The sequence below is a fragment of the Balaenoptera musculus genome, chromosome 12, assembly GCF_009873245.2.
Source record: "Balaenoptera musculus isolate JJ_BM4_2016_0621 chromosome 12, mBalMus1.pri.v3, whole genome shotgun sequence".
NCBI classification, from domain to species: domain Eukaryota; kingdom Metazoa; phylum Chordata; class Mammalia; order Artiodactyla; family Balaenopteridae; genus Balaenoptera; species Balaenoptera musculus.
This window is the reverse complement of record NC_045796.1, coordinates 84,104,802-84,117,407: the sequence shown is the minus strand read 5'-3', so window position 1 is coordinate 84,117,407 and position 12,606 is coordinate 84,104,802. Positions and strand designations below refer to the sequence as shown.

The 12,606-nt window shown below is 38.8% G+C and overlaps 1 protein-coding gene across 5 annotated transcripts in view; it reads left to right on the top strand.

Moving 5' to 3' along the window:
* SMAP1 (small ArfGAP 1) overlaps window positions 1-12,606 on the top strand; it is a 153,293-nt gene that overhangs the window by 59,777 nt on the left and 80,910 nt on the right. For all 5 annotated transcript variants that reach the window (XM_036871267.1, XM_036871265.1, XM_036871268.1 and 2 more), the window contains one exon: window positions 9,861-9,946. In XM_036871267.1, the coding sequence (XP_036727162.1) occupies window positions 9,861-9,946 (86 nt within the window). The remainder of the gene's footprint in view (window positions 1-9,860; window positions 9,947-12,606) is intronic.

The following is a 12,606-nucleotide window of genomic DNA, read 5'->3' as shown; positions in this document are numbered from 1 at the left end:
TTTGTTTTACTTGGAACAGGATCCAAGGATGTATCACATTGATCCTTTCTCCGGGCCTGGTCTTAGCTCTTGGTGAGTAATTAAATTGTCAGTTCATTGCAAAAAATGGCATTATGGCACCATTTTGAGTCTTTAGGTGCAGGTGAGATAAGTTAATATGTTTTCCTGGGAGTTCTGCAGAGGGGAAAGATGCATTAAATAAAACATATTATTAACAGTGATCTTACCTGTGTTTTTCAGTGAGGCTACTGGCACATGTAAAACACTGTAACTGGCTCATTATCTTTCTGTTTCCCGGCGGTGGTGTAGGTGTGTCGCGGCTGTTACACGGTCCTCCGGAGCCACTGCAGCACTCTCTTGCTTGATGTTTGCATGGTCTGTCTTCTTTCGTGCTTTTATGTTTGACCTGTCTCAGTCTTGAAATAGAAGAGGTTTCTTCTAGACAGGAAATGCCTGCATGTGGTATGCTCTTCCAGTATGTAGTTTCAAATTTTTTATTTCAGTGACTTTTTAAAAACTAGTTTTTTTAGTATCATGTTTCCTTGTTTGAATTTCCTTTATCAGTGGCTCTCTTACCTGGATGTTGGGTCCTCATTGCCTGACTCTATTATTTGTCACTTTCTCTTCGATCCTTTTCATTACTTTTTTTTTTTTTCATTAAAATTTTTTTCTTCTTTTGCCTCTCCAGTTTTCTTAGACCATTGTTTGCTGTGTTTATTTGTTCTGGTCATCTATTTAATTTCATATTCATTTCTGAAATATTTTTTCTTTTATTTCTAATTCTTTTCCTGAGTTTTCGTTTTAATTCTGCATGTTTCTAATTTCTGATATAGTTGTTCTTTCATAACACCACATCCTTGAACTCATTTTACATATTCTTTCGTATTTTGTATTCATGTCTTGTAGCTTGTTCTGAATTAGTAGGCTACTGTTTTGATCTGTTTCCTGGGTGTATTTGTTCTCATGTGGCTTCACTGTCAGAGACGTTGTTCCACGTCTTATTCTCCTTTTCTGATAACTTTGTATGAGACTTGACCTTGATTGTTTTCTGTTGATCATCTTTATGTGACATTGGTTTTTCATTACCTTTAAAAGGAACTCATATTCAAGATAGCTTTTCTAACCTCACAGACCTCTCTCTTCTGTTGTTTTCACATGATGTTTAAAAAGTAAAACCACTTGTTTTCTGAGATGATCGCTCTGTTCCCTCTCCCACTTTTATCTGGACCTTCTCGTCCTTTATCTCCATTATTTCTGTCCTGCTCCATTTTGAATTGTTCCGCAGGAGTTGCTACTCAGTGTAGGGCCCTGTCCTGGAAGGGAGGTCTGGTGGTTCCTCATGGGAGCGGCTCCCCGTTCCCAGCTTCTTGCACTCCCTTGCCCTTCGGGTGGGTAAAATCCCTTTCAGCTTCATCTACCTTCTTCACGTTGCTTCACAGCAGTTCCCAGTTTGTATTTCTCCACTGTCTTGGTGTTCGGTTCTCAGATCCACCTGACACCTCATTCATTAGCTGCAGGCAGGTCTAGTGGTCATTATGCCTCATCCTTACCTGATGGCATCTCGGGATTTGTGGGGATCCTCCATCACCAAATTTCGGTGTGAATATTGTGCATGGGTTTTGGTGTTTTTAATCTAGTACTACTTTCTTTTTTTTTTTTTTGTGAGGAACTTCTCAGAGCTTCAGAAACTGTCACTGCTGTTACAGAATTCCCATGACAAGTAATATTTAATAGAATAAAGTTGTCATTAAAAAAGCTAATTTGAAGCACTCTATGATTTAACCACATTTGACCTGTATGTGTGAGAACGTTGTTTAACCTCTCAAGGTTTTGACCCTTAGATAAATTTCCATAGTGCCTTATATAACCAGACACATAATAAGCTTTCAGTACACAACTCTTGGTACACACTTATTCAAGAGACCCCTGGTCAAACAACTTTTTTCTTATTTTGTGGGAGGAGTACTCATTATAATTCCATCCAGCTGATGAAATTTCTCAAATTGTGGCCTCATGTACACACTTAACTTTTTTTTTTTTTTTTTAATTGTGTATCCATTTTACAGATTTTCTGCAATGGCCCATTCTCAAACTGCTTAGAGGAAGCTTTTGTATTTTGTTTTTTGTATTTTGTATGTTATTTATTTATACAGCAGGTTCTTATTAGTCATCAGTTTTATACACATCAGTGTATACATGTCAATCCCAATCGCCCAATTCATCACACCACCACCACCCTGCCGCTTTCCCCGCTTGGTGTCCATACTTGTTCTCTACATCTGTGTCTCAATTTCTGCCCTGCAAACCAGTTGACTGAGATTCAAGTTATGCCAACTCCTTGCCAGGATTGTTAAATGTGTCCTCAAAGAAGCAGAGCAAGGTGGCAGCACAGTGCTGGGTTTATCTATTACCTGATGTGCGGAGTGAGGTGAAGAAAGAAATGTGATACTGTCTATAACAAAATTTAATCTGTGAAGTTTAATAGGAGGTTTGCATTTTAAACAATCCATTGGGGGAAAAGGTCACATTTATTTTGAATCTGAACGTGCACGACTGTGATTTTTCTCTTGATTTTATTAATTGTTTTTGAGGTTAAACTTTTAAAAATATCAGTAATGCTTTTTAGAGTTCCCTTTTCCTAGTGACTGGCTATAGTTCTTGGCTCAAGTCACTCATTAACCCTATTAATTCCGTACTGTCGAGGTGGGGCTGAGAGTGTAACCAAAGAAATCACAAGCTACTTGAAGATAAGGGCTTCTGTCCCATAGGGAGTGCTTTATTGCGTAGGAAGCTGTTGAGTGGCAGTGAATGTAGAATAGCTGTGTGAGTGGATCATCTGGGAACACAATTATTGTTAATTTCATTGCACACAGTATTTTAGAGGCCAGGTTGCTTCTCTTCCTGCTTTGTGTGAATGTAAAATGATCGAGAATAGCAGGTGTGGTCAGAGCGCTGGCCTGGGACTCTGTAGACGTGGGCTCTGGGTTAGGCTTTGTTGGCTAAATGGCGGGCTAGCTTCAGCAAGTTACTTAGTAGTGGCTCCTTTTTTTCCCTTAAAAAAAAAAATGCCCTCAGTGTCTAGTGATATCATAAGTTCTAAGCATATCTTTTAAGTGTCTCATTAACTTTTTGACAGTGACCTTTATTTATTAATTTCTAAAAGCATGCAGCAGTGTGCAGAGGGCCTTCTAGGCAGAAAGATAGAAAACATATGTCGTATTTGAGAAAGTAAGGCAGTTATTGGGGGCAGTTGTATGTGCATAGGGGGTGAAGGTGAAAGTTGCGGGCAGGGGCTGGTTTGGCCTTGATCCTGTGAGGGATGGGGGATGGGGAGAGGGACAGCCTACGAGCGCTTAATGTGTTCTCAGTTGAAGAGCGACATCTAACGTTATGTTCCTTTTAAGAACATAAATCCGAGGGGCTTGTTCCTGCAGTGGCCTAGGCAGTGGGTGACTAGATCTTCAGCTAAAGTAGTGGCAATGAGGTTGATGAATGAGGTAAACCTACAAAAATATTGAAGTTAGAATCACTAAGACTTCTGACAGAAGGGGCAAGAGTCCAGGTGACTCCTGAGCTGGGCCTTAAGCACCTAGGACGGAAGTAGTGGTTTATCACTGGACTTGAAATGGTATGAATTTCATAGTAAGCAGAGATGACAGAAGACTGTGATGTGAAACTTTTCCAGTTTTGTCATAACAGTATTTAATTTTATTGCTTAAAAAAAATAGTTCATTCTCTGAATTTGTAGCAACTAGCCAATGCTGCAACATATGAATCAAGATCTGAGAATATCTAGAAATTGTGAAAAATAGGAAAACTGGTACCTCTGATTCCACATCATCATTTAACAATTTTAATTTTTAAATACGTGTAGTTTACTTACTTTGTTCTTAAAAACAACAATTAAAACAGAAAGAGATCGACTCCCCTAAAACACAATTTCATGAAAACTGAAGGAATGGACTCTGTATTAAATATTTCCAAAGAGTTCCTGAGACCAAAAACAGTGGCCCTTCTTTTCCAGCAGCTGGAACCCAAAAGATCTTGAAACTAGTCCTGAAAAGCTTGCTCCTATGCAAGAAATCCTGGTGGCTTTTGAGAGGAAGATAGAGAACTATTCTGGAAAGTTTCAAGTGGTAGTAGAGGTGAGTCACTGACATGAAGAATTACCAGGGACTACAATTTCTCTTTTTAATTATGAGGTTTTAAAATATATATATACGTATACACACACACACACACACACACACACACACACACACACACACACACACACACACACACACACACACACACACGTTCAGCTAAGGCAGTTTGAAATTTTAGTCTTTGTGTTCTAAAAATTTTAATGAATAGAAAATAGAGCAAGTAGTGCGCCCTCTCCCACACAAAACCAAATACCATTGAAATCTGAAGAAGCAGAAACTAATAAGAGTTGAAATTTCAATGATGTCATCTTCAGCAACAATAATGAAGGTAATGATACTGGGAAAACACCTGGCATATAAATGCCATATTTATATTTTGAATGTATTTTGACTGTAAGATATTCCTGGATGGGACTCGTTAAATGTATTAATTTTATTCGATCATAACGTCTCTGATCGTCAGGAGACCCTGTTCTCTTAGTGGAGGTGGAGGGCCCTAGTGAGAGGAGGTCTCCTTGCTCTGAGTCACATGCTGCTTGGATCCCTGGCTAAGCTCCCTCTGGATGTATTTTATTTAGGAACAGTGCAGGATTAATGAAGCCCCCCTCTGACTATTTTATTGTGTTGGGGAGTGGGAAACATATGGACATGGTACAAACATCAGAGGGTACAGAAGGTGTAAAATGGGTGGTCTCCCTCCCGTTTTTGTCTCTCAGTCATCCAGTTTCCCTCTGTAGGAACAACCCTGTTTTTCAGTTTCTTGTATATTCTTCCTGAAATGTTTTATGCATATATACAAACATATAGGTGATACACATTTTTAGCTATTTTCGTATCCTTACACAATAATCTTTTGACCTGGGAGTAAGAGTCTTCTTCCCCGCGCCGCCCCGCCCTCCGCAAGTCTATTTCTCAGAAAATGGGTAGAAGTGTTTTAATTTACATAGTTTTTTACCTTTTTTTTCCTCCAGATTTAGCATAGACCTGTAGCATCCTTCCATGACACGCTAATGTGTAAGATTGTATTGATTATTTTGATGTTTTGCATTTTTACCATTGGGAATTTAGAAGATCTGATTGCCACATTGTAACCTAGTCATTTGCAACAAAGCAATTAGTCATCTCAATCCTTTATTTTGTAGCTGTTATACTTTTTTCCACTTATTCCATTTTTAAAAATAGCCAGTAAACCCCAAAGGGCAAGTCAGTACACACATAAAAATTTATGAAAACTATGCAGATAGCTTCCTGAAACAATCCATTAGTGTGGGTTTTAGTTTGCTCATAAATGGTTGCTGCCGAGAGAGAGAAAGTGCAGGAGACGCTCCAGGGACACTTGGGGTAGGTGCTGAGCAAGGGGGAGGGCGCACAAGGTGAAGGAGAGGGGAGGCCCAGGGGCCTGGTTGCTAAACACAGACCCTGGCCCTGGGCTGGCCTGCGCTGGGTGTGCGCGGCCTGGGACGAATAGGAGCAGTGGTGTCACGTGGGTAGGTTCCACGTCCCAGGATTTTGGAAGATTAAAGAAAAGAAGAAATATGACAAATTTTATTCTCAGGAGAATGAATCATTGAGTTGGAACTTCAGGTGGCCTGTCATTTATCTTGTCTTTTATTATTTCCTGATATTGACAATGACTTAAACTTGGGCACTCTTTGTTTCTGTATGTTCCTGTTGCCTTTTATCTTTGCATTCATTTCATGGCCCTTTTTGCCTAAAACTGTTTTCGTGTGCTGCTTAATTACCATGTTTTTCCACTGGAGATGCCCCATTGACATAAAACAATGCCTTTTTTGTTTTTTTTTTTAAACATACACAGTAGTGTTACATAAAAATAAAATTTCCTATTAAATTTGTTTGCTTACTTATTGATAATGCCTTTAAAAAATCTATTCCCACTTTTTTTTTTTTTTAGTTTTTGGGTATGTTTATTAAATTACACAATCCAATAAATAAATGCCAATTAAAACTTTAAATTGACAACCTCAGTTCTCTTCAGTCTCTGTAAAACATTAAAAAGTTCAGAACTCTTTTAGAATGTAAGTTTTATTGTTTTTTAGTGCAAAAACTGGGACTGGGTGATATGTTGTCTACTTAGAAAGTTTCAGAAGTAGAAATGCTTCATCTGCATTAGATTGTGATGACAATGTGTTTAGCCCATAGAGGCTTTTCAGCATTTCCATTCAAACAGTATTTTTAAAAATTGAGTCTCAAGTGATGGGTGAGGCTTTGGGCAGCTGTTGTTCTGTGTACTGGGTTGTGGGGGAGAAGCTGAAAGCCCTCAGATTATGAGGACAAGGGCTTTTAATAGCGGGCTTTGGGATTTGTAAGTGTGTCCTATTATGCCATTTCCAGGTGAAGCCTGCCTTTGCGGTTATAATGGTGGTGGTTTTGGATGAAGATCATTCATCAAAAAGTACAATATAAAATTCATCTTTCTAGGACCATATAAAGTATAAAAGGAGGACAGATTGAATTTAATAGGCATAGTAAATAACATTAATTTTTAAATATGTCCTGCCTAAATGGCATTTATCATAACTGTGGAGTACACATTTCACTTATTCTTCAATATATTAATATATTTTTCTTAAAGTAAAAATGAATGTTGACTTTGTATTTCATATATTCTCACAATGGTTTGTTTGTCAAGAATATCAATACATTTCTGCTCACTGGATGCTTGGCTTGTTTTTAAAAAATCAATTTTGAGATGAACTATAGTTTACTATGTAAATAAATATCTATTTTAAAATGTTTTTAAAACTCTGTAACTGATTCCTTGAATTACCCAGCAGGGAACCTCTTTGTGCTTGTTTCCTCATCTGTAAAATGAAAGCTGAGCCTCTAAAGCAGAGAGCCTGGTGTTCGTGAGCCCTGCGTGATATGGTCCCCAGTTCCATTGGCTGCAGCCTGAGGTGTCTAGACTGCCAGTGGCCGATGTTGGTTCTGTCAGGAGTTAAATTCTAGTGGAGACTCTTGGGCCTGTTACTTAACATCTTGCAGCTTCAGTTTCCTTTCCTGTCAAATTAGTGTAATAATATCTAAATCAGGATTTTAAAAACTTTTAAATGGCATATATATAAGCAATTTATATAATATATATGCAATTTATATATTATATATAATACATCTAATTTATAATACTATATTATTTATATATATTAATAAGATATTGAGGCTAATGCTTGTTACTGTAGCTGTTAGGCTGTTTCATTATTTTCTTCTGCCAATTACCAGAATTTGCTCTTAAGTCCAACAGAATAAATTTTCACGTGTCCTATAGGGCCCTTGCCTGTAGTGTCTTGACACTCTGAGGACAGCTAGTTTCTACCACACTCCTATCACCTCCCCAGAATGCCAGCTCCTGTTGTTTTTTTCTCCTCACTCTAACCATCTCCAGTGGCTGAACCAGTTTCATCTCCACTAATCCTTTCACTGCAGACTTTCCTTCCACCCTACTCTGTTCTACTTTTTAGAAACTTAGAAATTATCTGAGCTTACTAGTGTCTTCTTCTCCTTACAAAATGATCTCTCTACATCCGTGATGTTATTGATTCCTTGTTTCCCCCAGTCCCAGCTAACAGAGACACACACACAGGCGAGCACTTGCGTCAAGTCACTTTTTGGCAGTGGTCTCCTGTAGAAATGGCTCATAATTTCACATCACTTCTCCCTTTCAGATTTTATACCTTTTTTTCCTCCTGTCTAACTGTGATGGATAGCATCCCTAGAACAAAATTAAATAATTTGGTATAATGTACATGTATGCCGTGTTCTTAATTTTTTATTGTGCCAAAATAAAATATTAATGACCTATATTAAAGAGAATATTTATATAAAATGTATAGAATCATATTTATTGAATATAAGATAATATCACTGATTGCAAGAAACACCTACATTTTATGGACTAATTAGAAAAAAATGATCACTTACAAGACACGATCAGTTCTAAGATGTATTTCTACTTCATGAATGTTATAATATGAAGAAAAATGTAACTTTGGATCAATGAGATATGGCACGTATAGCAGATACTGTTTTTAGTCTTACTAAATTTTCTGTTAAAATTTTTATGTACTCTTGTTTGTGTGTTAGAAACTTCAAGTTTTCTTATTTTTGTAGTTTCTGTGAGCTGTATCTAAGTTACTTTTTGCTTCATTGCATATATTATGCACACTTTCTCTTGGTCTCGTTCTTTCCAGATGTTTGATGCCTTTATGATGACGTGAGTTGGTCATCTCTACTCCTGAATTCCCACGTGCCCCCGCACAAAGATGCGGCGTCATTGAATGCTTGCGATGGAAAACAGTTTTCCTTTTTTCAGGAAGGGTTAGCTGTCCTGAAAGTTTCTCCGCTCTTCTCCCCACTCACAGGATTGTTCCCTAGGCCTCCTCACACTGACTGACTCCATGCTACTGTGCCTCATGACGCGGAGGAGCCCTCGACCTACTCTCTCCTCTCCAGAGCGAAATAGCAAAACATTTTCTTTTTTTTCAGCTTACTATCCCTTAATGGTTCCCAACCCTTTATTACTTCACTTTCTCATTATCTCTAGAGGAATGACTTCGAAATCTCGTTTACCCTGAAAGAATTCTTATGTTGAGGTTGGGTGGTGTAGGTGTCCAGAAATGGGTTTACATTAGTATTTTGCATAACTTAGAACTGTCAGTTGGGAGAAAAGTCACTGTATTTTTTTATCTGAAGGAAGAGGGTTCTGTATCCCCTTGAGGGCTACAACTCAAGGATGACATCTAGTGATCTGTTAAGCCTGGATTGTCTTCTTGGGGACGTTGGGGGGGGGTGTGTTTAGGAAATCAGGGGAAAAAGGAATTATAAAAGCAGATCTTTCAACCAGTTAAAACATTTTAAGAAACTTAAGCTCCATGAAAATGATGTAAAATAGTGATAGAATAATGTTTTGTTTGTAAATGTTAGTTCAGTTTCTAATGTAATAGAATATCCTGGAAGTACTCTTTGGTTAGTCCTTACTCATAGATGATCCAGAAACTTAATTTAATAATCATTTCAACCAGTTTAATTATCTTATGCCTCCTTGGCAGTGGTTCTTACTGTTGGGGTTGATAGATTTTAGGGAGAGTCCTGTGAACTCCTGAACCTGTATGTAAAATTTGGCCATTAGGCACAGTGTTTTGGTAGCGAGAGGAGGATCCATAGCTGTTGGCAGAATCTTAAAGAGATTAATAACCCCAAAGAAGTGAATCCACTTCTGTTGTGTTCTAGGGCGGCCCTATTTCTGCCTAACTGCTCTCCATTGTGGCCTTGATTGTAAATCATGAAAACCTCACAGTATTTTGAAGCTCAAAACAAAGAAAATTTGATCTTGAGTTACTAGCCTTAGAAATGGCAGTGTTGTTCAAGTGGTACATTTAAAACAATAGTAATACCACGAACTGCCAGGGAATCCACTTTTAGGAAGTAGTGAGTGTAAATGAAGGTGGTATTGTAGTCATGGAAAAAGACATTAGAAAACTGCAGATCCACGTATGTTGAAGACGTGTGAAGGATTAAAACTATGCTTCTGTTTTGAACTTGAGTAATTCATTTCATAGTTGTGATTTAAATTATTTTTCTAAAGAATATATATTGGAAATGATAAATGTCTGGTGTTTGTATGTATGTGTGTATAAGAATTACTTTTTAATGTTTATATGAGTAATGAAAATATGTGATTTTTTTTTTTTATTATAGTGCATGCAAGATATGGGAAATACTAAAGCAAGACTACTATATGAAGCCAATCTTCCAGAGAACTTTCGAAGACCACAGACAGATCAGTATCCTTTAACATTTCTTTATTGTGGGGTTTAAAAGAATCAGCTCATTTTTATAGTTCATATTTTAACTTTGTATTGAATATTTAGGAAGATGTGACCTTTATCATACTGTTGTTCATGAAAAATAGAAATTGATTTGCCCTGAGCTATGCTTAGTATATGGTAAGTTTTTAATAGGAATCTGGTAATACATGATCTATATAGTATTTTTATGTAATTATTATTAAGTATAAAATATTATAACTGATTCCTCTTGATTGATCTCCAACTCCTGACTGGAGCATATAGGTTGTTTATTACTTTAGACTATTATTAGAGATTTGATTTGTGAGCATCTTGAGTATTTTTGAAAAATCATTTCCAGAGAAGTTTCCTTTGAATATTTATTTATTTATTTGGCTGCATTGGGTCTTCGTTGCGGCACTTGGGCTTCTCTCTAGTTGTGGCATGTGGGCTCTAGAGTGCACGGGCTCAGTAGTTGCAGCGTGCGGGCTCTCTAGTTGTGGCGCACGGGCTTAGTTGCCCCACAGCATGTGGGATCTTAGTTCCCCGACCAGGGATTGAACCCATGTCCCCTGCATTGGAAGGCGGATTCTCAACCACTGGACCACCAGGGAAGTCCCTGGAGGAATTTCCTTTGATCACCTTTATGTGGTAATTATATTTATGTGAAGCAGTTGACAGACAAATCCCATACTTGGTGGACGTGGATGGCGGCAGGGATGTGGGGTCGTGTCACTGCTGACCTTCCGTGGGTCATAGGCTGCACGGCTCTGTCTCCTTTCACATCTGACCTAATGAATGAGGGGAATATTTTCTCACAGGCATTTCAGTCAGGATTTTTTTTTTTCACATGTTAAAGAGAAATCGTTTGATTTTATAGGATTCCTTGAACTCATATTGAAGTTTGAGAAAAAGCTCATCAGAATAAGATTATCTAATTGATTGTAGGTATATGTGATTTTATCCAAAGGTGATTTTTGTGATTTTGGCAATATAATGTAGTTTCTTAAAGATCAGTTGTGTACTGGACTCCCCTGGTGATCCAGTGGTTAAGAATCTGCCTTCCAATTCAGGGGACACGGGTTCAATCCCTGGTCGGGGAACCAGGATCCCACGTGCCGGGGTGGGGGTACAACTAGGCCCACGTGCTGCAACTACCGAGTCCACGCACCACAACTAGAGAGCCTGTGCACCACAACTACTGAGCCCGCGTGCCACTAGAGAGCCTGTGCGCCACAACTACCAAGCCTGCGTGCCACAACTACCGAGCCTGTGTGCCACAACTAGAGAGCCTGTGTGCCACAACTACTGAGCCCACGCGCTGTGCAGCCCTCACGCCACAACTAGAGAGCCCGCACACCACAACTACTGAGCCCGCATGCCACAACTTGTTAGAAGTCCGCATGCCACAAGGAAGAGCAGAGCCCACGCGCCACGACGAAAGATCCCACGTGCCTCAACTATAAGACCCGACGCAGTCAAGTAAATAAATATTTAAAAAAAAATTATGTGTAACTTAAAAAAAAAAAAGAACAGTTGTATACTACCCATGTGTATACTAAAACAGTTTGTGTGATCAAACAATGAAAAAAATTGATCTTTTCTCAGAGATACAGGCCATTATATATATATTTTCATATTTGTATAGAAACCTTTTGGGTTATATTCAAGAAGTTAGTATTTGTTCTGTTCTGTTTCTGCTTCCCCCACCTCCTTCCCACACATTTAGCAGTCTGATATCCCAGGCTATTTTTATTATAGCAAGATCCTAGGGTAGGAGTGGGTGGTACATTTCAGGCATAAAAAATTGTGTGAGCAGAAGTATGAAGGTGTGAGGACACTTGACATTTTAAAGTTTTGATATGACAAGATTTAAGTTTCGTGGGGCCAGTGGCAGAAGAAGCTCATTTTTCCAGATTGTGAAGGGTTTTCAGTACCATATAGAGCAGCATACAGGTAGCATATAGAGCAGTACCTCATTTCATTGGCCCAAAGGATTGAAGGATTTGAAAAGCCATGACGGGTTTTGAGGCAGGAGAAACATTAGAAATTTTAGCTTCTACCACAAGGAAGATGAGTTGGAGGAGGTCGTGGAGTCACAGAGGGCACGTAGACTACTAGTACAGCCCTGAGAGGAGCAGTGATGAAGAGATGAATTACGTAGGAGACTTGAGAACAGGCAGGGGGGAATTGGGGAGATTGGAAGGGAGCTGGGAAGGCAGGAGCAGTTGGATTAGGTTAAGATTGCCTTTGTTTCCAAGGAAGACACTGCGATGACCCCAAGGTTCCTAGCTTGGCTAAGGTTCTGTGAGTGAGGTAAACTTCTTCATCAGGGAAGGAATTCAGTACCAGATGAAGGTGTAAGGGTTACAAGTTGAAGACAGTGAGCCATCACTTTGGGCAGGATGATTTGTCTGTGGGACACATGCATGGAGATGCCTATCTAGAAGCTGGAAACAGGAGTCTGGACCCTAAAAGAAAGCAGGAAATGCAGTGTAGACTGGAGAGTCACTTAGCATGTAGGTGATAGAAAAATGCTTGCTAAAGTTGTGTTTACCTAGGGCAGTGGTCCCGTATTCTTTTCTTAAATAAATTTATTTATTTATTTTTGGCCTTGGGTCTTTGTTGCTGCGCACGGGCTTTCTCATTGCGGAGAG